Below are 27,493 nucleotides of genomic sequence, written 5' to 3'. Positions count from 1 at the left end.
AGGGGAGCCTAGAATCACCTAACTCCCTTCTGGAGTGGTTTTGATTAATCTCGTTTCCTACTACCTAGGATCTCCATGAATATTCATTTCACAAGGCACTATTAAAAGACACCGTTCTTGTCCTTAGAAGATACCAGAGAGGACTGCACATCAGGCAGAGAGGCTGCCCCTGGTCTCCAGTCTCGAGGCTTCTGCCGCCCTCCATTGAAGGCGCTCCAGGATGCCTCAGAACCGCCTCAGTTTCCCAAATGGTTTGAGAGAGCCCGGAAGGAACTGTGATAAAACTGGCTGGTGCACCCGAAGGGACCTCCTCTTTGCAGGTGGAGCGGCGACGCGGGGTCGAAGGGAGAGCCCGAGCCGGGGTCCCAAAGGTCGCCCGGACGGGCCCCGCCGGCACCGCCCTGTCCTGCCCCAGAGGCGTTCCCGGCCGCGACTGCTGCCCTAACGGGCTCCGGCGGCGGCCGGGGCGCCCCGCCCTTCCCGGACCCGCCCCCGGCTCCATCTTGCCCCGGACCAGGTTGGGCCGTGACGCTGCTCCGCGGGGTCAGGTGAGGAACGGCGCCCCCTACGCTTGCAACCCCTCGGCCCCTCGGTTACCGCGCCCCGCCCAGCTCCGTGGCCGGCCACCCGGGAGTGGGCGGGGCCCCGCCTGCGGCCTCGAACCGGCGGGGGGCCGGGGGAAGGCTGGAGGGGCCTATAGGCCCCAGGGGTGGCCGGCGACTCGGTGCGCGCATCTTGGGACCCGGGCTGCCTGGTGGGGACGTGCGGGCGGCGTCGGCGAGGTGGCCAGACCTCGGGCAGTCCTGTTCGCCGGGTGTCTCTGCCCGTCCGGGGATCCTAGGGAGCAGTGAGGCCTCCGGCGCGGGCAGGTGGACCGCAGGTGGAGGGACTGAGGCCAGAGGATGGCCCGGATGAAGCGGCCCTCTAGGAGAGCTGAGTAGAAAAACCAGCGAGCAGCTAAGTCCGACTGGACTTCTTGGTGACACAGCAAATTTAGGGAAACTTGGGAAATTTGTATTTTGCTTGGTGAGCCCTAGGACGAATGCGGAAGCCTCAAATTGTACAGTGGCCCAGGTTTATAATTCTTGGAAACTATTGTAGGAAGTAGTATTCCAGATTTGATTCCTAGTCCCAAAAGGGCAGCAAACCTGTGCAGATATGAGCCTAACCTGGGTGAATTCTTCTACAGAAGGAGATGGCTGATGTCCTCCATAAAGTGACAGAAATGAAAGGAAGTCGTCCAGCTGCCTCTAAACTTCCTTAATTTCTGCCAGTTGGTGGGGAACTGATCTGATAAAGTAACCTGTCCTAATTAGATAATGAGTATAATGAATTACCTACCAATCAGGGAAGGGGTTTCAAGTACTAGATAAGGAGGTAGAAGAGGGAATTTCAACTACTGCAAACCAAAGCCTTTCAGTCCTCACTGGTGGTGTCTGCCTACGACTGTCCATGCCAGAGCTTTATAGTCCTGCTTCCAATTCTTTATCGAAGAGCCGTTGCTGACAGATTTAAATGGCCCTTTCCAATCGAGAGGCAGATTTTGGAAAATTGTAGTATCTATTGTTGGAAATCTTCATTCACCCTTCCTGTTTTGTTTCATTTGTTTCATAAATTTGGAACAGCTGCCTCCTGTGTTCCTGGGCTTCATGCCATCTCTGAGACTTGCCTAGTGAGACCCAACCCTTTTAGTAGTTGACTCACTGGGTGGAGATGGTTTGGAGAACCAGGAATGCTTTTCTAGTCTTTTTAAAAGTAGTTGCTGACTAAGAATATTGAAAAGGAAAAAAAAAAAAAAAGAATATTGAAAAGGAAGTAAAAGTTGTGGTTCACTAGTATAGTCTAATTATTCTTTGGGCAAAGTTGAGTAGTTTGTTGAGTCACCCTTGGGTTTGTTTAAGCTTTGTACAAAAGCTTTTAAAATCTGAAATAGATGATACATGCATAATTCCAGAAGGTCTATGGCTACATTGAAAAGTCTTGTTATGCTCCAGTTCTCCTCTCCAGAGGCAATTTCTGTTTCCTACTTTGTTGAGTCTACTTGCAGGGGATATGCTCTATATACAAATAACTGTATGTTTTACACATTTGGTTGCAAATTATCTATGCAGTTTTTCATCTTGCTTTTTTCCCACTTAATGTGACTTAGAGATGGTTTCGTATATGAATAAAAGGAGAGCTGCTCATGTTTTTTATTAAACTGTTTCTTTTGTATTGGAGTATAGACGGTTAACAATGTGATAGTTTCAGGTAGACAGCAAAGGGACTCAGCCATTCATATAAGAGAGCTGCTCATTTTTAATAACTGCCTAACTTTTTTATTGTATGGCTATCTGTAATCTCTTTTGGCTGTCTCTTATTAATGGTCTTTTAGGTTTTTAATGTTTTATTTTAGCCACACTGCATGGCATGAATTATGCCCAACTAGGCCATAGCAGTGAAAGTGCTGAATCTTAACCACTGGGCTGCCAGGGAATTCCCTAACCTTTTTTTGTTACAAATAGTGCTGTAATGAATAGCTTTGTATGTATAATAATTTTGCATTTTTGTAAGTATTTTTATAAAGTACATCCTGGAAATGGAATTGCATTCTACTCTTTTGTAGTATTATTCATTAAAATGTACCCAGATTCACTTTCTTAAAGTTGCTTTGTTTTCTCACATGCAAATAGTATTTATTTTCATTCTGTTCTGAAACTCTTGTTGGCATAATTCCTCTAGAACCCTTAAAGGTGAGACTTAATGTAGTAGTTTTAGACTGTAGAAATAGGACTTTGTCACTGGAACAGTTCCTGAAATTTAGAAATTTAAGTTGCTTATGTAGTCTTTGGTGCTATAACACTTGTTGTCTTTAAAATTATTATTAATTTCTTGGATAAATTATTTTCAGACTTTTCCTTTGGAACCTGACCTCTTTTACCGTTGGTTCATCTGACTGACTGTTCTTAGATGGTATTGCTTCTCCTTTACTCCTTTTATCAACTGGGCTTGGAGAAGAAGAAAAAAAAAATGATTTAACATCCTTTGCATCCAGGTCTTTGGATCCCAAGTGACTGCTTTAGAACTGTCTGAATCAGTATTCTTATTATCTTTCTTAGTAATTTTTAACTTCCACTAGATATATGCCCACTCATTCTCAATTTAGCAAGTTTTTAACTTCTGTACTGTGCTTATGTGAAAAGGGACACAATAATAATTTGAATTTATTTTCTAATTTTCCTATACTGTATATTCAAAAGGCAGGGTACTTCCCCCTGCCCCTCTTATCTCTTTATCAGCACCCAGAACAGTGCTTATCACATGATGGGTTTTCATAAATGTTGAACTGGATTTATTTGGGATATTTTTTATTTTAATTGGAATATAGATTTACAGTATTGTGTATATCAGTGTTAGTTTCAGGTGTATAGCAAAGTGAATCACTTATACATATACCCACTCTAGTTTCTTTTCCCATATAACCCATTACAGAGTATTGAGTAGAGTTCCCTGTGCTAAACAGTAGGTCTTTATTTGTTATCTATTTTATATATATTAGTGTGTTTATGTCATTGTTTGGGGTTTTGACAAAAGAGAAATACAAATCATTTATAGCTGTACTGGGGATAAGAGCCAAAACACATGTTGATAAACTTGACAAATTAAATGGTAGATTCAGAAATGCCTAAATATTCTGATATCAAAATATTATTAACAGATCAGCAGCAATAGCATCACCTGGAAGTGTAGCTAGAAATACAGAATCTCAGGCCCCATCTCAGAACTAGTGAATCAGCCTGCCTGCTAGACGCTTTCTTTCAGAAGATGTGATTTTATTTAAATTGTGACAATGTATATCTTCAAAGGCCTTATTCCTTATAGGAAATGACAGAGGACATTTCTTATTGTTGTTACAGAATGTCATACCCAGGCTATCCCCCCACAGGCTACCCACCTTTCCCCGGATATCCCGTAAGTATTGCCACTTATGAAACTAAAATAGCTCATGTCCTTGGAACAGGTGTTGTATAGGACTAGCCAGCCCATGACAGATCTTACAAATATGCTAGAGCAAGGGTCATAAATTCAAAGAGCCAGAAGTACTGAGTAGAGTACGTGAGTGAAGGCAGGGTTGTGGAGGAGCTACAAGGACTTGCGTCACCTATGGAAAGGCACCTGTTAGTCCACTCAGCCTGATGTGGCCATACAGGGAGGTTGACTCAATGTTGCTGGATATTCCATTTCTTTAAGTAAAGCCAACAGTCTAGATTTTATATGAAACTGCCCATTTTTTAAAATTGGGAAATGCATATTTTTAAATGTTAAATACAGTATGATTCAATACACCATGTTTGTAAACTAAATCCATCCTATGAGTCACTGGTTTTTAACCTTTGTGTTGGATGTTTAAAATAGTTAAGAAGGGCAGCCATGAAATTAAAAGACACTTACTTCTTGGAAGGAAAGCTATGACCAACCTAGATAGCATATTAAAAAGTGGAGACATTACATTGCCAACAAAGGTCCATCTAGCCAAGGCTATGGTTTTTCCAGTGGTCATGTGTTGATGTGAGAGTTGGACTGTGAGGAAAGCTGAACGCCGAAAAATTGATGCTTTTGAACTGTGGTGTTGGAGAAGACTCTTGAGAGTCCCTTGGACTGCAAGGAGATCCACCCGGTCCATCCTAGAGGAGATCAGTCCTGGGTATTCTTTGGAAGGACTGATGCTGAAGCTGAAACTCCAGTACTTTGGCCACCTCATGCGAAGAGTTGACTCATTGGAAAAGACCCTGATGCTGGGAGGGTTTGGGGGCAGGAGGAGAAGGGGACGACAGGATGAGATGGCTGGGATGGCATCACCGACTCAATGGTCATGAGTTTGAGTAGACTCTGGGAGTTGGTGATGGACAGGGAGGCCTGGCGTGCTGCAATTCATGGGCTCGCAAAGAGTTGGACACGACTGAGCGACTGAACTGAACTGAACTGAACTGACTCAGAGAACACAAATTGCAGTGGATTAGAGGGCCCTGGATTTGTAGTTCTGAGACTTTTAGTATTCTGAGTACATGTTATAAATGTGCTACCAAGTTCTACTTTGTTGTTTATCTATACTGTTCTGAGGACTAACTTCATAGCTGAGGTTAGTGTATTTCAGCTTTATGCTCATAAGTATGTAGGGCTTCTTTGTGACTCTGGGTAAACAGAAAGAGGGGCCTATATGGATTAGTGACAATATGTGTACCTGTGTGTAAAGTGAATATATAGTTCTCCTGAATTTGTCATAAGAGAAATGAAATTTGTAACTATGTTCCCAGGTCCTTATATACTAAACTGGACTCTAGCAACCATTTCTGTCAGTATAGGCTAATTGCTAAAACAGACAATTTTAACATCCCCATGGCTCAACACAATAAAAACCTATTTCTTGCTTACTCCAGTCTCCTGGAAGTCAGTAGTGGGGATGATGGGGGAAGTGTGTGGTAGGGAGCTAAGAGACTTTGTTCCATTTCATCTTGTGGGTTTTCAGGCTCCTTCTATCCTCTATTACCTTAATATATTGACTCTACCATCCTCTAGTCTTTTGGAGTCCTCCACTGGATTCTTTGCTTCCAGCTGGCAGATGAAGGAAGTGAGAGAGGAAGAGAGATCTTAGAGGATGGGGCAGGAAGTCATGGGGACCAGGCTGGAAGTGGTGTACATTGCTTCTGTCCACTTCTGTCCACTGTCGTTTACCTATCAGTCCTATTTAACTGTAAAGGGGTCCTGGAAAATGTAGTCTCTGTGGCCTGGGAAAAAGTTTAGTGAACATGTAACAGTCTCTTTGGGCTTCCCAGGTGGTTCAGTGGTAAAGAATCCACCTACCACGCAGGAGAAGTGGGTTCAATCCCTGAGTCAGGAAGATCCCCTGGAGAATGAAATGGCAACTGACTCCAGTATTCTTACCTGAGAAATCCCATGGACGAGGAGCCTGGCAGCTACAGTCCATGGGGTCTCAAAGAGTTGGACACGACTTAGTAACTAAACAACAACAGTTTCTTCAGACTTAGACATTGTGTGATCTGAATTGAGGTCCAAAACGTCACACCCAGTATGTGCTCAGGTCACTTTTTTATTCTTTCTATTATACACAGGTCCAGGTGTATTACAAGAAAGCCATGAATTCTTCTCTTTAGGGTAGAGAGGGCAGATCTTTCCCATATTTCCAGGTGCTAGGAAAATGAAGCAACTATACTGAGCCTTGCTAGTTGTTCATGAAGCCTTGAGGTTTGAAAAGAGACACTCCCAAATAGAGAAACAGACTCTTCTTGCCTAACACAAGTGGATTTACATAAAACTGTATTCTGACAGAGAGGCATCCTGACAAACTACTATACTGATAAACTAATATGAGATACCAGGACTTCTAATGGGTTTTTTAATATGTAAAAGAATAAGCTAGACCTTAACAGTTATCTCTGTTTTCTTAGCTAGATTCTATTTCTCAATGATCACATTCATTTGAAAACTTTTCTGGTTTTTCAGCCTACGGGTCAGGAGTCATCTTTCCCCCCTCCTGGTCAGTATCCTTATCCTAGTGGTTTTCCTCCAATGGGAGGAGGTGCCTACCCACCAGCACCAAGTGGTGGCTACCCAGGAGCTGGAGGCTACCCTGCCCCTGGTGGTTATCCAACCCCCGGAGGCTATCCCGGCGCCCCTCACCCAGGCGGGGCTCCATCCTATCCTGGAGGTGAGTCGTGGGTTGTGGAAGTAGTGTAACACTTTTTTTTCTTCTCTCTTTAATCCTTTTGGTTCCTGCTTGTTTTGTATGAAATCAGAGTTGCTCTTAGCCTGCTTTCTACCTTAGATAGTAAGGACTTAGCTGGCAAGATAGAGGGAGAAAGATAATGAGGAGGTGTGAAAGCTGGAGCATTCTCAGGAGCGATCTCCAAACTTCTCTTGTGAAGGAATTAGAATAAATCTCATGATCATAAAGGACTAATGGTTTGCTTGATAACTTGTAATCTTAAGAACTGATTGAGGGATTTGATTTTAGCATGATTGTGACCTTAGGACAGCTCTGTCCACAAGATGTAAAAAAAAAAAGAAAAGAAAAAACAGCACTTTCATATTGTAAGTCATTAGGGCAAATGAAAGAAGTAACATTTTTTTAAATGTATTTTTTAATGGGGAAGGAGTTGTTGAGAAGTTGAATTTAGACCAAAGGAACTGCTGCTGTAGCATTATAGAATATTTCTTTTATTATTTGTAAAGTTTTCACTTCAATCATGAGACCTGTCACTATAGTTTGTTTATTTTTCTCTCTTGTTCTTCCAGGCCAAGGGTTTGGAGCCCCACCAGGTGGAGCAGGCTTTCCTGGCTATCCACAGCCACCTACACAGTCTTATGGGGGTGGCCCAGCCCAGGTCCCGCTGCCTGGTAGGTATCACTTGTCCAGAGAAGCACGATGGCTTGATATTTTGAATTTTTCAGTTGCCATTGAAAGAACTTAAGTTTGTGTTTGGGATCATCTTTAGTAAATGTTTATACTAAATACTTCTTAGGTACTGTCTGATTTCATGAAATGTATTAATCTGATAAAAAAAAAGGTTTAATCATAAGATGGAAATAAGGACCTGTTTTTTTCAATTAAAAAAAAATTATCTCTCCTGAAGCCAAAAAACAAAACCTTTAGGAATTTCTCTGTCATTCGTGTAACATGAAGGGAATGAGCCCAGAACCATGTGCTGCCATCCTTTCCAGACGGAATCAGAATTTAATCTGGTTCAACTATTTTGTTCTTCTTTTTAAAGTATTATTTTTTTTAAAAAGTATTATTTTTAAAGAAATTACAACATGGAATATTTTTAAAGGTCCTTGTGACCAAAGTTGGTTTTTGATTCAGTATATCATGATACTTAAAAATTATTCTAGTGAATAACATAAGTGTGAATGTTCTCATGTGTTTCCATATTCGCAATAAATCAGTGCTGTTTTGAAAAATTAAATCAGTTAATACCTGTTTGCTCTATTTTTTCTTAATATATAGGTGGTTTTCCTGGGGGAGCGATGCCTTCTCAGTATCCTGGAGGACAATCTCCCTACCCTAGTCAGGTATTTTTTGTTCCTATCTTTTAAAATTAAGTCTGCTAAAGAAGGGCACTACTCCTTTACTGATCTTAGAGATTTCCTTGAAGCAGGGAAGATGGTCTATTAGAGACACTTAAGACTTTAATCTTTGCTTCTGATAGACTCCATGCTGTTTGGTCCACCAGTGTCCTGATGACTTTAAGACAAACATAGGTCCCTTCTCCCAGGTGATGACACCCATACTCTTTTTTTCATAGAGATTCACTTGAATTCTCGGCATTGGTTTTAGTTCTTTTTCCTCCTCCCTTGCTGGCAGTATAACCATGAACTCAGGTGGCTGGGTGATTGATATTTCTAGCTGTGTTTTATGAAGTATGGTTTTATTTTCCATTTTTGCCTTTATAACTTTTATACTCTTCTTTCAGATCAATACAGAATCCTTTCCTTCCTATCCTGTTTTCTCTCCTGTTTCTTTGGATTATAGCAGTGAAGTGAGTAAGGTTTTCTAATGTTCACTAATCACTCAGTCCCCTAAACGTGCCTTCATTTGTTTTCAATTTCTCGTGTATTTGTCTCTCACCACTTCCTTGAGGGCTCACAATAGCTATTTTATCTTTATGTACCAGTAGTGCTTGGCAGGCCCTTTAAGTGTGGTAGTAATTAATGTCTGTTAAATTGATTTTTCAGTAATCTCAGAAGGTCTCCCGTATATCAAATCCTTGCCCCATTTCAGTGTAGCTCCTTACTTTAATATTAAGTTTTATTCTTTAATTGACTTGTTATTTCTTTTATAACCCTATGCAGGTTACTAGGAACATAAGCAGTTTTATGTTTACTTTATCTTGATTTTCTCATTTCATACTGTCTGTTCATAAAAGTCTAGCGTTTTTAAACTTTTTCTTCGGCTGGGTTGGGAAGGGGATTCCAGTATTGGAAGAGAAACAATTTAGCCATTTTCTGGCTTACTTTCCTGATTTGTGGTATTTGACCTCCAGAGAGATTAAGGAACTTGCCCAGGGCCACACAGCTGGTGAATGGCAAAGCTGAGACTAGATCCTAGCTCTTCTGCTTCCCAGAACAGTGGTCTCTTTGGTAAAATATGCTACTTTACTGACAGAGTAAATGATATTCCTTGAAAGCCCATAGTAAATTGCTTTCACTTCTTTTTTTAAAAAAAGTGTTGAAAGTTGATTGTTAATCATACTATAAATCTGTAGCTATTCTAATCATTTGTTATGAGAATTTTCATTTTAGTTTAGTTTAAGCATGCATTTACTTTTAAAGACATCATTTTATGACTGAATATAAAAGATTTTTAAACATAAAAACACTTAAAGTAAAATACACATATACCTGCAGCTTATCTTGTGTAACAATTACCACCTTAAACTAAAACCAGGGAGTTAACAGAGCAGTAGATTTTGGAAGAGCTTTTAGATGGAGATGGAATAGACTACGTGTGAGCTCCCTGTCACTGAAAATCCTCTGGTGGAGGTCGGTTGCTGTGTGTGTGTGTCTTGGTTGAGTAGTTCAGGCAAGTGACCTGTCTTGATGGATCCAATTCTACTTCTATGGCAGTTTTTCAGCAGGAAGGTTGGAATCAAATGGGTGTCAAAGGATGGAACTCTTGGTGGAAGATAGTATGGGTTTTGCTGTGCTGGGAAATCCTCTGTAGTTAGAGATTTGACCTCAAGAACATGGACCCTGATTTCTCTTGAGTTCAAAATAATGCCTGCAGGATAATAGTGTTCTTGATGAAGAGTCACTTCAAACTTAGGCTTTGAACAAAGAATAAAACAAAGCCATTTTCCCCTCCAGATGAAAAATGGAATAGGTTTTTGTTGTTTTTGTTTTTAGAAACAAGATGACAAAATGAGAGTCATCAAACAGTGCCTGATGGGAGCAAGTTTCTCTTACTACCTAGTTCAGTGTATTTTAAACAGAACCTTCTGCCCTGCTTAGGATTTTAGTCACAATGGTTACATCAAAGGAAACTTTCATAGTTTTGATACATTAAGCCTCATGTAAAGGCAATACTAAGATCATTGCATCTGGTCCCATTACCTCATGGGAAATAGATGGGGAGACAGTGGAAACAGTGTCAGATTTTATTTTTTGGGGCTCCAAAATCACTGCAGATGGTGACTGCCACCATGAAATTAAAACACGCTTACTTCTTGGAAGGAAAGTTATGACCAACCTAGATAGCATATTAAAAAGCAGAGACATTACTTTGCCAACAAAGATCTGTCTAGTCAAGACTATGATTTTTCCAGTGGTCATGTATGGATGTGAGAGTTGGACTGTGAAGAAAGCTGAACGCCGAAAAATTGATGCTTTTGAACTGTGGTGTTGGAGAAGACTCTTGAGAGTCCCTTGAACTTCAAGGAAATCCAACTGGTCCATCCTAGAGGAGATCAGTCCTGGGTGTTCTTTGGAAGGACTGATGCTGAAGCTGAAACTCCAATACTTTGGTCACCTCATGTGAAGAGTTGACTCCTTGGAAAAGACCCTGATGCTGGGAGGGATTGGGGGCAGGAGGAACAGGGGACGACAGCGGATGAGATGGCTGGGTGGTATCACCGACTCGATGGACATGAGTTTGAGTAAACTCCAGGAGTTGGTGATGGACAGGGAGGCCTGGCGTGCTGCAATTCATGGGGTCGCAAAGATCAGACACAACTGAGCGACTGAACTGAACTGAAAGGCAATTGGTTGAAAAAATTTTTCTACTTGAATACATGCTACAAGTAGAATATTTTTAGTTTTTCCTTAAAACCACAATACAAATATTTCTTGTTAGTTCTTTGCTTACATAGCTGACTTAGAAATAGTGACAGATGATTGTTAGGCTTATTGGTAGAAAAAAATGTATAGATGAGTGGGAGGAATTACAGACTGTAAAAGTGTTTGCTGAAAGGTGGTTTGGTTTGCTTCTCCCCAAACAAGTTGTCCCCACAGGTATTCAATGGGTATAACTTGAAATACAGTTTCAGTTGCCTAAATAGCAGCTGAATTCTTTTATATTTTGAGACGATGTTGGTTTCATCTTTAAATGATGCTTTAGAAATACTTGGTTAAATAAAATATATTATTTAATTTTTAAAAAATGTGGTGGGATATCATCTTGTCTCATCTCATCTGTTTTAAGCCCTGATTTGAGTCTTTTAAGCAAACTAATAAACTGTTTCATAACTTTGTATTTAGAATTTTTAAATTTAACTTTGTAATAAATTCAGACATTAAAAAGTTGTAAAAAATTATATATGGTTTAGTTACTAAGTGTGTCTTACTCTTTGCGACCCCATGAACTATATGTAGCCTGCCAGGCTCCTCTGTCCATGGGATTTTTCCAGGCAAGAATACTGGAGTGGGTTGCCATTTCCTCCTCCAGGGGATCTTCCTGACCCAGGGATCAAACCCAGGACTCCTGCATTGCAGGCCGATTCTTTACTGACTGAGCCAATTCCTATATACATACCCTCTACTCAGATTCCCCAGATATTAACTTCTTACATAAATACAGTGATCAAGAATTAATGTTTTAATGATACTATTACTCCACTTTTAGATTTTATTCAGATTTCATCAGCTGTCCCAGTAATGTCCTTTCGGCTCAGGATCAAATCCAGGATGAAACACTGCATTTGTTGTCATGTCTCTTCAGTTTCCTTTAATATGAAATAGTTCTTCAATCCTTGTTGTGCATCACCTTGACATGTTGGAAGGGTACTACCAGTTATTTTGTAAAATATTCCTTTATTTGGGTTTGTCTGATAAATCCCTCTGGGATTAGAAAGGTTATGCCTTTCTAACAGGAATACCACAGAAGTGAGGTTGTGCCCCTAGTGCATCTTATCAGGAGGCACTTATTGTTGATTTACCCTCTTACTGGTGATAATTGGTGTTGATCATTTGTTTCAGATGATGTCTGCTAGGTTTTCTGCTGTAATATTACAAAGTATACAAATTATACTTTCACCCACTAATTTTAGCATCAAATTAGTGATTCTTGCCTGAAATACTTATTACTGTGGTCTTTGTCATTGGTGATTTTTTAAATTTCTTCATAGATTGGTGTTTAAAAAATATATCCATTGTCTTGCTTTTTGGTTTATCCTTAAAAAATTGATGAATAACTCCAAGAGTCTCTAGTCATCAATTTCATTTTTGTGCCTTTCTTATTGTAAGATGTTTTATTTTATGTTTAATAACCAGAGTCTATACTAAAAATCAAGAGAGATTACCAAAATTACTTTGCTTGTTTGAAATCTCATTGGGCAACTCCGACTCTGCCTCTCTACAGCCATTATTATATTCTTTAAGTAAAACACTGCCACTCATCTCACACTACTCAGAGATCAATCTCTTCCCCCCCCCCCCCCCATTCTCCCTTGAAGGAAACCAAGGCATAGAAAGATTGTGACTAACTTCACAAGCTTGACTGTCTTGTTTCCTGAAAGTTTGGCATTCTGCTGTCTTTTGGCAGGAGAAGGATAGTCTCTGTCTGTTCCACCACAAAAATAAATATTCTTGTCCTGAAACCTCACACTGGCTTTCTTGCCTAAGAGTGATGATTGGAGAAGTCTTAAGTTGTTGTCTTATTAGCAAAGTAACCTGAGTTGGGAGGGATTTTTTTTTAAGCTAGATGTTGAACATTTTTTCATACTGTTTTTCTCTCAGTTTTATTGAAACCCAATTGAAATAGAACACTGTGTTAGTTTTAGGTATGCAACATGTTGATTTGGTATATGTATATATTGTGAAAGGATTAGATTACCACAATAACTGACCTGGATTTTATGCCTCTTGTTCTCAGCCTGCTGCGATGACTCAGGGAACTCACGGAACAATCCGACCTGCTGCCAATTTCGATGCCATGAGAGATGCTGAAGTTCTTCGTAAAGCGATGAAGGGTTTTGGTAAGGAAAACATATTTTTGTCTTATTTATAAGTTCAAGTGATTGGATATAAAGTAAAAATAAGGTTTATATCATACAGCCAAGTTTATATGTGAGCCTGTGTGCACACGCCTCAATTTAATCTAGCACTGGGCACCTTGTAATCTAAAAAATGTCCTCAGCGAGCACCCCACACAGACCTCATCCTTATTTAGACATGTGTGGTTCTTTCAGGTACAGACGAGCAGGCAATTATAGATGTTGTGGCCAATCGTTCCAATGACCAAAGGCAAAAAATTAAAGCAGCTTTTAAGACCATGTATGGCAAGGTATGTTTTGTTTTGTTTCATTTTCTTTTCAGGAGTTAGCAAGAACAGTGGCCTGTAGGCCCTGAATTCTGTCAGGTTGGATACTATATTTTTATTAGTACTGATAAGTATCAAGTAGAGACAGCTAGACTTCAGAGACCCCAGAAGAGGTGTATTCAATATTTATTTCTCTTAAAAGCCTTTCCAATTCTCTCCAATAATCATACCCGTTTACTATGTCTGGTAGGTGACACATATTCAGTAGAAAGTAGATTATGACCATAATCATAATCAGTAGCTTGGTTCTCAATCTTCTCCTTAAAGTGGGATTCAAGGACTTCTTATGTGGCCCTTGCTTATTCTTGGCCCTTGACATCATCTTTCACTTCTCTCCCTCCTAAACATACCCCATTTTACAGTTTTATAGAACCTCTTTCCATTCCCTGAACACATGCTTCTGTGGTTGATATATGTTGTTTTCTTGTCCTGGAATACCTTTTCCTCTTTTGCTGCATGGCAAACAAGCTCTCCAGGGGTTGGCTTGTTTAAGCTACTTTGTGAAGTTTCTCTCACTGCTCTGGGTATAATTTGGCTGCTTCTTCCACTGTGATCTCGTAGCACTTCGTAAAACCTCTGCTGTAACCGATCTCAGTGCCCACTCCCTAAAAACTGTGAGCGGCCCTAGGGCAAACCATGTCATATTCATCTTTGTGTTTATAGTACCAAGTACAGGAACAATAACTGATAGCCACATAAATACTTGTTGAGTGGATGATTAGTGACTAAATCCAGCAAGATTCTATGGCTGACAGGTGCCATGGCTTCTTAAATATAAAGGGCAAGAGGGGATAGCATTGGTTTGTCATTCAGATAGGAGTCCTAAAAATTTTCCGACATTCTCTGGATCCAGTTAATTTTTCTCAGAATGGGAGTAGAGGTCCACTGACCTGATTCATCTTTTCCACTCTGCTTTCCCTCTCTGCCCAACCCAGAGTCCACTTCCTTAGTCTTAAGGCTGCTTAAGCGGCACAAGCCCTAGGTTCCCTTAGGATTCAACATCAGACTCATTTTTCTCACAGAAATGTTTTTTGTATTATGAATTTCTTTAGTTCACATGTAGTCTGTGCTTTGTTGACCTAAATTTTCTCATATATCAGTTTTGAATTAAAACTAAATCCCCAGACTATTGTCCTTATCCACCGCCACTTTTTCTCTGGACTTCTTACTAATGAAAACACTGTTCCTCTAGCCAGCTGTGGAGTCTTTGATCCCACATTCTTCTCTCTCAGTCAGTCAGTGAATATTGTTTCAGTGCCTATGTATGCCAGGCCGTGCTTTGTCCTGGCAACTGGTTATTGCTTGTCTTGTTGATCTAATCTGTAAAAAGGCTCTTTAGAAATGTGTCTTCTACCTCCGTTTTTTCCTTTCCACTTTCATTGTAACCACTCAAACCCAAACCTTTATTACTCTTTATCTAAATATTCCAGTAGGCTAAAATTCATATATATCTTTGGTCATTATAATCCATACTGCCTGTTGTTTTCTTATATAAAAATTTTCAGTGACTCCTCCCAGCATGCAGAATCAAATCCATGTTCTTTAGCTTGGTATTCAAGGTAATAATCCAAGAATATAGTTACAACTTTGTTTTACTAATGTCTAAAAACATTATTCTTAACAAAATTGGTTGTCTTATTGTCCCATTGAATAAGCTTTGTTCATTCTTGTGTCTATACTAAGTAATTCTCAACCTGAGCAGAATATCATAATTTCTTTTCAAACTTAAAAACACATGCAGAATCTCTGAGTATTCATTCTTGACATAAATTTTTCTTTTATAAAAATTCTGCAGATTATTTTAATGCATATAGCCAAGGCTAGGAGCAGCTTTTCTGTTCTTGTTTGTGTTCCTCCTCCTTACCTGAAATATCTTTCTGCTTTCTCTTTGCTAATTTTTACATACTCTTCAATATCTTCACTAAAGTTTTCTCTGAAGCTCTCTAGCCCACTTTTAACTTTTCCTATTTCAACTTATTTCTGTGCTACTCATTCATCTGGTGCTGGAGAACAGGCTGCTTCATTTTAGTTTTTAGATGTTTGTCTTCTCTTCTCAAGTAAGAACACAATGATGATGATTTCTACTTCCTCATAAAAGAAGAACCGTTTCTTATACTAAGTAAATACCTGTTTATCATTTTGTTAATTTGAATTATTCTTTGTTTCCTGTTCCTCTTATTTTGTACCTGATATAGTGGCAGAACTACAATAAGTTTATTATTAAGTATTTATTGATAGAATGACTAAAATATATCTTCTTGAATGTAATGCACTTAAATACTAATTCTGTAGTGTATGATATTCTGAACAGAAATTGAGGTTTTCTTAAAGTAGTTCAATTCCATTTTTCTCGTATTTTTCTTAAAATAATTAAGCAAAACAAAATTTGGAGAGCTCATATACCGAATTTGTGTTTGTAATGCCACAGGATTTAATCAAAGATCTTAAATCAGAGTTAAGTGGAAATATGGAAGAACTGATCCTTGCCCTGTTCATGCCACCTACGTATTATGATGCCTGGAGTTTACGGAATGCAATGAAGGTACTATATGGCATTTACTTTGAGTATTTTATCCTATTTCAAATGTAAAACCCCATAAATTATGGCAGTTCTGAGTTTACAGTGACAAGTAAACCAATACATTATTTTATATCATCTGAGTATATAGAGCTTTTCAGTCTGGAGGCCAAAGTTATGTTTGATGGAACATTAAGATTTAATAACTTGCAGAAATTTGCTTTTTGCTTATAATTCTCTCTCATTCTCCCTTCATTTTACATAGGGAGCAGGAACTCAGGAACGTGTGTTGATTGAAATTTTGTGCACAAGAACAAACCAGGAAATCCGAGAAATAGTCAGATGTTATCAATCAGAATTTGGACGAGACCTTGAAAAGGACATTAGGTCAGATACATCAGGGCATTTTGAACGTTTACTTGTATCCATGTGCCAGGTGAGTATTGAATTAAGTGTCTGAGTGTTGGTGGAGGGAACATTCTTTACTGCCTACTGCCAGTGGGCATTCTTTATTCCTTTTAATATCTACCCCCTTGGAATCTTGACATCTTTAAGAGGGACAACAGAGAATCCTCTGTATAGGTTTCTTTGTTTCTGTATTGAAAATTATTTCTGCAAATCTGGTTGTTGTAAGGAATCAGCAATTAACCACTTGAAGGTTGTATGAAATCAGAGATCACCTTGAGGCTCTGTGTCTTAGAATGAAGATGAATCTGTATTTTTAAGCTTAGCATTGTACTGCCAGTTAACTGGGACCATCAGCTGAAGATAAGCAGGTCTGCCATGCCAAGTGCGACAAGAGTGAGACAGAAATGCAGAAAACACTTCAGCATTCACTGAAATACTGTGCTGAAGTACCTTCCTTGTTCTGATTCCCCAGATGTGCTGGCAGAGTTGCAGAAAATTCTCCAAATAGGGTATTTGCAATGATACTATAAATAACCAGGGTATATTTGAAAGAGATGATGCAAAAGACTAGCACACTGATTCAGGATCAGGCGTTACTGGCTATCCTAGTGCACAAGGTTGGACAGTCTTGAAGACTCTAAAAGTAGAGGAGAGGCTCTCAGAGCAAAGGGATACAGTTGCAGAAAAGACTGTGTGCCAGAGTGTGTGGGTATGGAGATGAGAAAACAGAGCAAAGGGGTGGGAGGACTTTGAATTTACCGTAACAGAGCAGGAGGGTAGGTTAGCGTGAAAGGAAAATCAGAAACAGAGATTTAATGCTAAAAAACGATTATTCAGACTTTAATGAGGTGCTGAATGTCTTTTTATGCAGGGTTCAAGGCCCACCCATTTTACAAAATAAAGGACCCTCTTCCAGGAAGTAGCTTTTTAGGACAAGGAGACCTTACTGTGTGCTTGAATCCAAAGGCAGTCATTTGGGGAGTTGCTGAGTTCCTTTGCCTCCTACCCCTCTAGAGTAATAGGCTTTACACATTGCTTGTGCCAGTGCTCTTCAGAAAACAGCTCCTCAACCCTCAAGGAACACGTCTCCATTTTGTTCCTCAGACAGACACTCTAGAGGGCGACCTTTCCCGTGTTTGGGTTTGTGTTTCTGTTTTAGAAAGAAACCAACTACCCATCTAAGCTTTACTCTTGTTCAGGCCCAGAGCTTCCTCTCACCCCCATCCCATCCCAGGGAAGAGTTTGGTCTAAAAAAGTACTGTCAGTACTTGTGTTATTTATAACTTCTTCTTAAAGTCTCACACATCATTTTTATGCATACATTCATAATAAATACTTACATATTAAGATGACACTTGGATGAAGTTCACGAAGCCTCTTAATATTATATGCTTCCTCTTTTGGCTTAACTTCATTGGAGGGAGGCGCCTTGTCTTTTCTTGTGTCCCCACCACACAGCACATCCTGTTGGTTCTGTTCCTCTGGAGAACCCTGACCGGTACACCCTGGTACAAAATAAGTGCTCCATACCTTTTAGGTACATGGTGAATATAAAGTGAAGCTCAGTATAATGCTGATCTTAAATCCCAGCTAAGCAGAATCATACTTTGTTAATTTGAGTGGTAGTTCATATCTCCTAGGAGACGAGGTCCTCAAAGCATGGCTTAGGATGAAGTCGCTTCATCATGAGAAATCTAAACTTACTTCAGACCTTGGAGTTTAGGGATATCCAGCTTCTAGGACATCTCAGTGCATCTCTCCCCAGGCTAGACAAGAGACAGTGCTCACTGGCTCAGAACATGGACTGATAGAAGGAGACCCTATCACAAGAGAAGTGAAAATTCTTTTGATGAAATTTTCTTTTGAAAGTTCCTTTGATGGCTGCGAGATTTCTTCCAGAGGGTAGAAGTGGCTGCATTGTTTGTGTTCAGGACTTGCTGGATCATGAGTCTGTGTGTGGCCACAGCCTCTGGAGGTGCTATAGTTTGCAGTTTCAATACATACCAGTCTCTTTCTCCTGGCCCAGATAATCATTTCCAATCTCTGTGGTTTGTATCATACCTAGACTTTTAATACCTGCTACTGGAGAAATGTTTATTGAATAAAGACAAAAAACCCCCGCAGCTTGTAAACCAAGGATCAAACCCAAAAGAGTAATTTCTTTAAGAATCTCTGTCTTTTTAGTCTCTTGAGTAAGCTTTTTAAACTGAATGTAAAAAAATAAAAAATAAAAAAAATAAACTGAATGTCAGTAAAATTTTCTATATCTTCAAAAGTAAAATGTCTGTGTAATTTTTTATGGAAACGTTTTCTAATTTAGCTCTCAAAGCCCTGTAAAACCTCTTGTTTTAATATAACCTCATCAAACCATGATCATACATTATAAAATCCACAGTTGGCAATGTAATAAAATACTAGTTACACTAGTATAGTTTCTCTGGAAATGAAAGATAAGCGTAACAAACTTTATGGATTAATTTTTAGTAAATTGTCCTTTTAAATTCAAAAGTGACCAGATTGGAAAACCTTGGTTTAAAAGTAGAACTTGTATCACTTTCTTCTGACTCCTGCTTTCCTTTTTTTGCAGGGAAATCGTGATGAGAACCAGAATGTTAACCACCAACTGGCTCAGGACGATGCTCAGCGTCTCTACCAGGCTGGTGAGGGAAGACTAGGGACAGATGAATCTTGCTTTAACATGGTTCTTGCCACAAGAAGCTTTCCTCAGCTGAAAGCTACCATGGAGGCCTATTCCAGGGTATGAGCTTTTCTTTTGAAGATTTTGCTTCTATTTTAAGGTGTCAAAATATTTCAACCCCTATACTTTCTTGTCTACAGATGGCTAATCGAGATTTGTTAAGCAGTGTCAGCCGTGAGTTTTCCGGAAATGTTGAAAGCGGTTTGAAAACCATCTGTAAGACACTGTTCATGTTTCCGGGTTTTGCTTCGTTTTGTTTGTAAATGAGGGAGGCTTTGAATAGTTGTTCCCATTAAGTGGTGATTCTTAGTATCGCCTCCCTGGAGTCTGCTTAGGCAGAGACAAGCTAATCCTATGTTTTTATATGCAGTTCCCTATGAATGGTTGGTGGTGTAATCAAATAGGATTGTTTTGGAATTATTTGGTCGTTATTCTCTATGCCCTTCTTGAGGACTATACAAAAGTGTATAATGGATTGTAGCATTTCCATTAAGGTAAATGGGAAAGCCCTAAGGAAACCACAGAGTGCCACCACACAAAGTATCATTTTGAGCCCCCAAGTGTCTTTCAAGTATTTAGCCAAATGAGACCCTTTTCCATTTGAAATTAAAAACTCAGTTTTTGGTGTCCTGACATCCAGAAGCTTAATGAAATGGAAATTTTGTTCTCATGGTTCAGAATATAAGACTAAAGAGAATATTAGTAACACACTGGTATTAGCAATTGAATATCTTATAAATACTACTATTGTAATTGTAGCTAACACAATAATGTACAGTTAGTCCATCTCTATGAAAGGTAGAGCCTTTGCTAATTTAATTTTCCTAAGAGAAAACATGTCATATTTCTTATCATTCTCAAGTCTGTGTTTTCTTATTTATATTGGAATCTATCTTACATCCTTTCAGTCAAATGATACATTTGACTTCTAGAATTCAGATTTTAGTCATTATTCCGTTTAGTTAGGTATTACCAGGGTACAGTTGCTACAGATTTTCTCATGTTAAGGGGGAAAATGTTAAGAATCTTAAGTGACTGCATCTGTGGAGAGAAAATGGGTACTGGCCAGAGGGAATCTTGTAGAATTCAAGGTAGACTGTCTGATCCAGCTGGAAAGAAAGATGGGTGCTGAGAAAAATCAAGGGGGAGAGCATTCTACAATCACTTAAGATTTCTGAGATAATTACATAGGAAATGATCAAAAGCAGCTGGAAGTGATAGATGAAGCTGGTGTGTGGACATCTTTGTCAAGTCATGATTTCACGTGTGAAACCTCTGTCATTTTCAGTGCAATGTGCCCTGAACCGCCCTGCCTTCTTTGCTGAGAGGCTCTACTATTCTATGAAAGGCGCCGGCACAGATGACTCCACCCTGGTCAGGATTGTGGTCACTCGAAGTGAGGTGAGACTCTCTCGATCTTCACTTGATTTTGAATGTTGATTCTTTTTTCTTAGCAATATTAAACACAATTTTTCTTCTAGTTTTATTGAGATGTAATTGACATACCTCACTGTATAAATTTAAAATGTGCCGCATAGAGATTTGACTTACATACATCATGAAGCGATTATCACAGTAAATTTAATGCACATCCATCATCTTATAAAATATGAGATTAAAGGAAAATATTTTAAAAAAAAAAGGAAAATATTTTTCCTTGTGATGAGAACTCTTAGGATTTACTCTCTATAACATAAAGCAGTGTTAATTATATTTATTGCATTGTATATTACACTTCTAGTAACTTATCTTGTAACTGAAAGTTTGTACCTTTTAATTGTCTTTCTCCAGTCTGCCTCCCTCAATCCACTACCTCTAGTAACCACAAATCTTATTATCTTTTTGTATGAGTTTGTTCGTTTTTGACATGTATTTGCCTACAGTACTCTGCTGGTTTCTGTTATAGAGCATAGTGATTTGATATTTCTGTACATTTTAAAAGGATTCCCATGAAAAGTCTAATTATGACATATCACCACACAAAAATATTACAGTTATTGACTGTATTCCCCACTCATTCATACTCTTCCCTCATTTATTTTGCAACTGGGAGTTTGTACCTCTCACTCTTTCACTTGTTTCTTTCCTGCCCCCAACCCCCTCCCTTCTGGCAATTACCTGTTTGTTCTTTGTGTCTATAACTCTGTTTTGTTATATTTGTTCATTTGTTTTTTCAGATTCCGCATGTAAGTGAAATCATACAATATTTGTCTTTCTCTGTCTCACTTAGAATGTTAATTTCTTAAAAGTTCCTCCGTTGGTTGTCAGTCCATGAGTGACGTTAAGAAAGAGCTCTCTTTTTCACTGCTGGTAGAGGTTGTATAAAGCATAGTGTTCACTTTTCTTCCTGCTGTGAGAGGCTTGCTTTGGTGAAACAGACTGCCAGGGAATTCAAGAAGAGGTTTATCTTTGGGTTTTCATTTTGTTCACGTAAAAAGCTGTATGAGGGAATTCCCTGGTGGTCTAGTGGTTAGCGTCCGGCACTTTCACTGCCAGGTTCAGCAGTCAGGGAATTGCGATCCTGCAAGTGTGAGGCGTGGCCAAAAAAAAAAAATCAACAAAAGGCTGTATGAAAGACCTATGCAGATTAATCCTCTTGGACATAAAAATTCTTAAAATTTAGCATGCACTGTATAATAAAATAACTTAAAAGTTTATCTTATCTTTTTACTTAAATATAGCCTCAAATATATTCCTTTCTTTGACTGTATATTTAGTAGACTTTTTTTTTAATTGAAAGAAAGCATATACTACAAAATTATATGAAAGAAGGTAAATCATTTTTTAAAAGACAACTATAATACAATATTTGGAAAAACTTTGTTGTGTCTTTGTTTTTAGACTTAAATTTTCTAAGCAGGATCTCTTTTTCTTTAATTATAATAAAATACATGTAACACAAAATTACCATTTTAATCACTTTTAAGTGTACAGTTTCGTGACATTAAGTACATTCCCATAGTTGTGCAACCATCACCACCAGAACTTTTTCAACTTACAAAACTGAAAATCTGTATTCATTAAACAATAATTCACCATTCTTTTTTTTTTTTTTTTTTATTAGTTGGAGGCTAATTACTTCACAACATTTCAGTGGGTTTTGTCATACATTGACATGAATCAGTCATGGAGTTACATGTATTCCCCATCCCGATCCCCCCTCCCACCTCCCTCTCCACACGGCTCCTCTGGGTCCTCCCAGTGCACCAGGCCCGAGCACTTGTCTCATGCATCCCACCTGGGCTGGTGATCTGTTTCACCATAGATAATATACATGCTGTTCTTTCGAAACATCCCACCCTCACCTTCTCCCACAGAGTTCAAAAGTCTGTTCTGTACATCTGTGTCTCTTTTTCTGTTTTGCATATAGGGTTATCGTTACCATCTTTCTAAATTCCATATATATGTGTTAGTATGCTGTAATGTTCTTTATCTTTCTGGCTTACTTCACTCTGTATAATGGGCTCCAGTTTCATCCATCTCATTAGAACTGATTCAAATGAATTCTTTTTAACGGCTGAGTAATATTCCATGGTGTATATGTAAAAAATATGGAACGCTTCACGAATTTGCGTGTCATCCTTGTGCAGGGGCCCTGCTAATCTTCTCTGTATCGTTCCAATTTTAGTATATGTGCTGCCAAAGCGAGCACTAATTCACCATTCTTTTTGCTTCCCAACTCCTAGCAGCCACCATTCTATTTTCTATCTTATGTATTACAATATTTGACTACTCTAGTTAATTTATATAAGTAGACTCATAAAGTATTTGTCTTTTTTAACATTTTTAGGGTTCATCCACATTGTAGCATGTGTAAGAATTTCCTTCTTTTCTAAGGTTGAATAATATTCCATTGTATGTATACATTGTGCTCAGTCATGTCCAACTCTGCAACCCCATGAACTATAGCCCGCCAGCCTCCTCTGTCCATGGCATTTTCCAGGCAAGAATACTGGAGTGGGTTGCCATTTCCTTCTCCAGGGAATGTATACACTACCTTTTGTTTATCTATCCGTCAATGGACACTTGGGTTGCTTCCACCCTTTGACTGTTGTGAATAATGCTGCTTTTAACATGAGTGTACACATATTTGAGCCTGTGCTTTCACTTTTGTGGATACTCAGAAGTGCAATGGTTGTGTCATATAGTAATTCTATTTTTATTTATTTGAGTAATTACTATACTGTTTTCCAGTGGCTGCACCATTTTACATTCCTACCAGCAGTGAACAGGGATTCCAACTTCTCTGCATCCTGGCCAACACTTTGCTAGTGCTGGTATAAATGCTAGCTATAAAATGTCAGTCCTTTGGTGTTTTTCCCCTCTGCTTTGGGTATAATTAGGATCTTTTCACTATTAAAGAATAATTTTAATAAATTATCAGTTTTCTTTAACAACTTTTTTCTAATATCACAAATATCATGTCTTGCATGCAGATTGATCTTGTGCAGATAAAACAGATGTTCAGTCAGATGTATCAGAAGACGCTGGGCACAGTGATTGCAAGTGACACGAGTGGAGATTACCGAAAGCTTCTTCTGGCCATTGTGGGCCAGTAGGAGAGATTTTTATAAATGAATGAAGCTATTCAAAGCTTATCCTTCAAAGCAATGACTGACCTGCATGCAGCAACATCAACCCTCACCTAACCAAAAGAGCTTTTACTAAGGACTGTGTCAGGGTATTGTGCTTGGTTTGCACATGTGGTTATTGCCTTAATTCCAATGTTATTTTCTTCTCTATGTACAATCAAGTAAAGCCATATCACAATGATGAAGTAATAATGCAATGTTTGTAAAGCATAATTCTCACTGCTCTTATTCTAAATAAGGTACCAAATTGAGTAAAAGTCACAACAGTTTCAAATTCTGTGTAATAATGAATAAATTTGAATAAATAATATTGAACATTAGAAAAAACCCTTTGCTTTCCATTGGACAGTTATAGTTGGTAATATGTCAAAACTATATTACTTTTTAAAACAAATTCAGCTGTTTTGACCTAGAAGAGTAATTTGCATCTTACTTCGCATAAATTAGTATTCTATATTCATAAATGCTGAACTTCCCACATAGAAAATAGTTTAGTATTGGCTGTAGCAGCTTTTTAAAAAGAGATTATATGTTTATATGCCTAAAATATATAGCCTACTTTTATGTCTACTAAGACTGCCTATAGATCTTTATTGCCCCTTGATTTCCTAGAAAAAAAAATATAAAATACTTTAATTTTAGTTGCAGTTTAATCATGATTCAAGAAAATGAAGCTTGACACATAAAAGGTGCCAAATTAATGAATGATTGAAGCTTAAATCATCTTCCTGGGAGATTGAATATTAGTTCTTTGGAGAAGTAGTTCAGGAACTCAGTGCTATAGCAGTGTGATTTCAAACCTGGGTTTATTCCCAGTACTGAGCAATTGCTTTTTATGTTGAGCATTACAATAGGTAGTTAAGGAAACTACAAAGGAAGGAGGTTTGTCATCTAGTGGGGGATCTAAACAAAAATTAGGATACAAGGGTATTGTTAGATTATAAATTCTTCTGAGAATAATAACCCTATTTGTTCTTTTTGTTGAACTCCCTGGCACAAAGCAGATATTTAATATATATATGGTGAATGATTGGGGGGAAAGAATAGTAAATATCAATTGTAATTCAATGAACATTTGTTTGGTGGTAAGTGCCAAGGGACATACATGCAAGGTGGTATAAGACACAAGCTTACTCTTAGAGAGATAGGCCTATGTACAACTGTAGTGTAAGGTGAAAGCAAGATACATTGGTAGAAGGATAACAGGCCAAGATAGATTTCTGACATAGATTTTGGAAAAGTAACTAACAGCAATGGGATTTGGTCAAGGAAAAGGGGTGTAAATTATTAAGGAAAAAATTTGTGAGAATTATATTTTTGAACTTTTAAAGATTGAGATATAACTCATTTATCACACCATTCATCCTTTTAAAGTGTACAATTTAGTGGGTTTTTAGGATATTCACACACTTGTGCAACAGTCACCACAATCAATTTTTGAATATTTTCATCACCCAAAAAGAGAACTTCCACGCATTAGCAGTCAATCCTTCTTTTCTTTGTTCCTGCCTGTCCCCTGGCAATCACTAATCTACTTTCTGTCTCTATGGATTTCCCTGTTGCGGGCTTTATGTATAAATGGAATTATACAATGTGTGGCCCTTTGTGTCTGGCTTCTTTTAATTAACGTACTGTTTTTAAGGTTCTCCTGTGTTGTAGCATGAATCAGTACTTCATTCTGTTTATGGCTGAATAATCCATTGTTTGGATCTACATTTTGCTTGTCCATTTAACAGTTGATGGACATTCAGGTTGTTTTTACCTATTTACCATTATGAATAATGCTGCTATGAATATTCATGCACAAGCTTTTCTGTGGACACAAGTTTTCAATTCTCTTGGCTATAATAACAGGAGAGGAATTGCTGGTAGTAGTATCTTTAACTTTTTGAGGATTTGCCAAACTATTTTCCAAAGCAGCTGTACCATTTTACAGTCCTGCCATCAATGAGTGAGGCTTCCAATGTCTCTTCATTCTTACCGACACTATCACTGTCTCTTTGATTCTAACCATCCTAGTGGATGTAAAGTGGCATCTCATTGCAGTTTTGATTTGCATTTCCCTAATAACTAATGAATATATTTTCTTTACTGGACATATTTTCTTGATTATCCATTTGTATATCTTCTTTGGGAAAATATCTATTAAAATGCCTGTTTTTAAACTGGGTTATTGAGAATTCCCTGGCAATCCAGTGGTTAGGACTCCATGCTGCTGCTGCTGGAGGCCCAGGTTTGATCCGCTGTTTGGGGAACTAAGATCCCACAAACCACGTGGTCCCAAAAAAGACTACGACGTGTATAAGGTAGGATAGTTATCTCAGCACAAATTCAGTCGCAATCTTCACTTGGGAAAAAATCCAGGGAGAAACGTCTTACTCAACAGTTACATGTTTTTATTTTTGAGAACTTTTATGACTTATAACACTAACTTTAAAAGCATTTTTCTCAATTTTTATAATTTTAATATGTTTATTAGCAGAAATGCAATTTATTTTTAAAATTAGACTCGTGACTATCCATGGAAAGTAATGTGTGAGTGTGTGTATAGTTTAATAATTTGTTTTGAGGTAATTTCAAATGTATAGAAAAATTGCTAGGACAGTACCAAGAACTTCCATGTACTCTTTACCTAGATTCTCATACAGTTAATATTTTATTGGTTCATTACTTACTCTGAGTGTGTGTGTGCGTGCATATGTGTTTTGTTATTAGTCTTTATCTGAACTGTTGGTGGGTTGAGAGAGCAAACTGCAGTCATCCTGTCCCATCACTCCTAAACACTCCGGCGGCTGTTTTCCCCTAAACAGGACCACTCTTCTACATGATGGCAAACGATCTTCCACATCAGTAAATCAGTATTGGTGCAACGCTACCACCCAATCTATTAAGCCTATTCAGATTTCGCCCACTATCCCAACAATGTCTATTTCCATTTCTGGGTCAACATCCTGTACAGGAATACGTACTGCATTTAGTTGTTTATTTTCAGACTCCTTTAATCTGAAAGAGTTGCCAGTCTTTTGTAGCCTTTACAGTTTTATTAAAAGGTACAAGCTTTTATTATAGGATGGCTTACAACCTGGGTCCTTTGTCTGTAGGAATACCACAAAATGATGCTTTGCTTTTCTCAGTGAGTCTCATCAGGAGGCATAAAATGTAGACTCCTCCCGACACTGGTCATGTTAACCTTGATCACTTGATCATGCTGGCTTCTTAAATTCAGTTTTTCCTTTGTAATTGACTAGTATTCCAAAATCATGCCAGTAAATTATTCCTTATCAAATCTCCACATACCAGCCTTAGCACTGAAGACCCCTGTCTAAATCATCCACTTCTATAGTTGATGCCAAGTGGTAATTGTCTATTTCAATCATTTCCTCTCCATTATTGGATTGGCATTCAACTGCTATAAAGAGCTTGCCTTTCTCTTCATCATATCAATGTGAACTTGTGTATTCCTATCTTATTCAACAGATTGTAATCCATTATTGTTTACTTTGATGTTCAAATTGTCTGATTTGGCCAGGAGCCCCCCTCAAGTGGCTCCTAATAGTGCAACATTTTAAAGTATGTATACTGCCAAGATTCATTCACATGGTGAATAGCTATAGTTCATTCATTTCGACTGCTTTGTAATATGCGATTTTTTGAATATATTATCAGTGTATTCATCCACTTTTCCTTTGGGTTGTTTCCAGGTTTTTGCTATTGTATTTTGCCTTTCCAACTCTGAGGTAATGCTGAATTTCAAATGTATTAAATTTTTCCATTAACATCATATACTTGGAGTCTGTTTATTTTGTAAATATTGCACACTAGAAGCAGAGTGGTTTTGCATTCTTCTCAACAGTGTGTGAGACACTTACTTTGCAAATATTGTCTTAGCTGCATTTTTTCACGGAGAAAGACTTAAATGATCTGTTTTCAAAATCGTTTAATAAAGATTTTTATCTTTAAATAAA

General features: G+C 38.4%; 1 protein-coding gene and 1 non-coding gene across 5 annotated transcripts; one reads left to right on the top strand and one right to left on the bottom strand.

Moving 5' to 3' along the window:
• Positions 1-461: 461 nt before the first annotated feature.
• ANXA7 (annexin A7) lies at positions 462-27,493 on the top strand. 4 transcript variants are annotated; one of them, XM_065922577.1, is made up of 14 exons: positions 462-548; positions 3,897-3,951; positions 6,502-6,706; positions 7,294-7,395; positions 8,006-8,070; positions 8,472-8,537; positions 12,866-12,968; positions 13,182-13,276; positions 15,741-15,854; positions 16,096-16,266; positions 18,826-18,996; positions 19,077-19,152; positions 20,225-20,337; positions 23,373-27,493. In XM_065922577.1, exons 2-14 carry the CDS (start codon positions 3,898-3,900, stop codon positions 23,493-23,495), a joined length of 1,458 nt encoding a protein of 485 aa, XP_065778649.1. In that variant the 5' UTR covers positions 462-548; position 3,897; the 3' UTR covers positions 23,496-27,493. The 4 variants fall into 4 exon arrangements, with proteins under 4 accessions (XP_065778649.1, XP_065778650.1, XP_065778651.1 ...); XM_065922578.1 differs by lacking the exon at positions 462-548 and adding an exon at positions 703-724; XM_065922579.1 differs by lacking the exon at positions 462-548 and adding an exon at positions 816-1,026.
• LOC136161994 (U6 spliceosomal RNA) lies at positions 22,482-22,588 on the bottom strand. Its single transcript, XR_010661847.1, has one exon. It is a non-coding gene; the product is annotated as a U6 spliceosomal RNA (small nuclear RNA).

This window comes from Muntiacus reevesi, chromosome 2 (assembly GCF_963930625.1).
Source record: "Muntiacus reevesi chromosome 2, mMunRee1.1, whole genome shotgun sequence".
Taxonomy (NCBI): Eukaryota; Metazoa; Chordata; class Mammalia; order Artiodactyla; family Cervidae; genus Muntiacus; species Muntiacus reevesi.
This window is presented reverse-complemented; position numbering and strand designations above follow the sequence as displayed.

Excerpts from the sequence above, each read along its gene's own strand:
- ANXA7 (XM_065922577.1), top strand. The coding sequence starts at position 3,898 with ATGTCATACCCAGGCTATCCCCCCACAGGCTACCCACCTTTCCCCGGA. Across the intron at positions 6,707-7,293 it reads GGCTCCATCCTATCCTGGAG|GCCAAGGGTTTGGAGCCCCA; the intron begins GTGAGTCGTGGG and ends TTGTTCTTCCAG. Across the intron at positions 20,338-23,372 it reads TTGTGGTCACTCGAAGTGAG|ATTGATCTTGTGCAGATAAA; the intron begins GTGAGACTCTCT and ends TCTTGCATGCAG.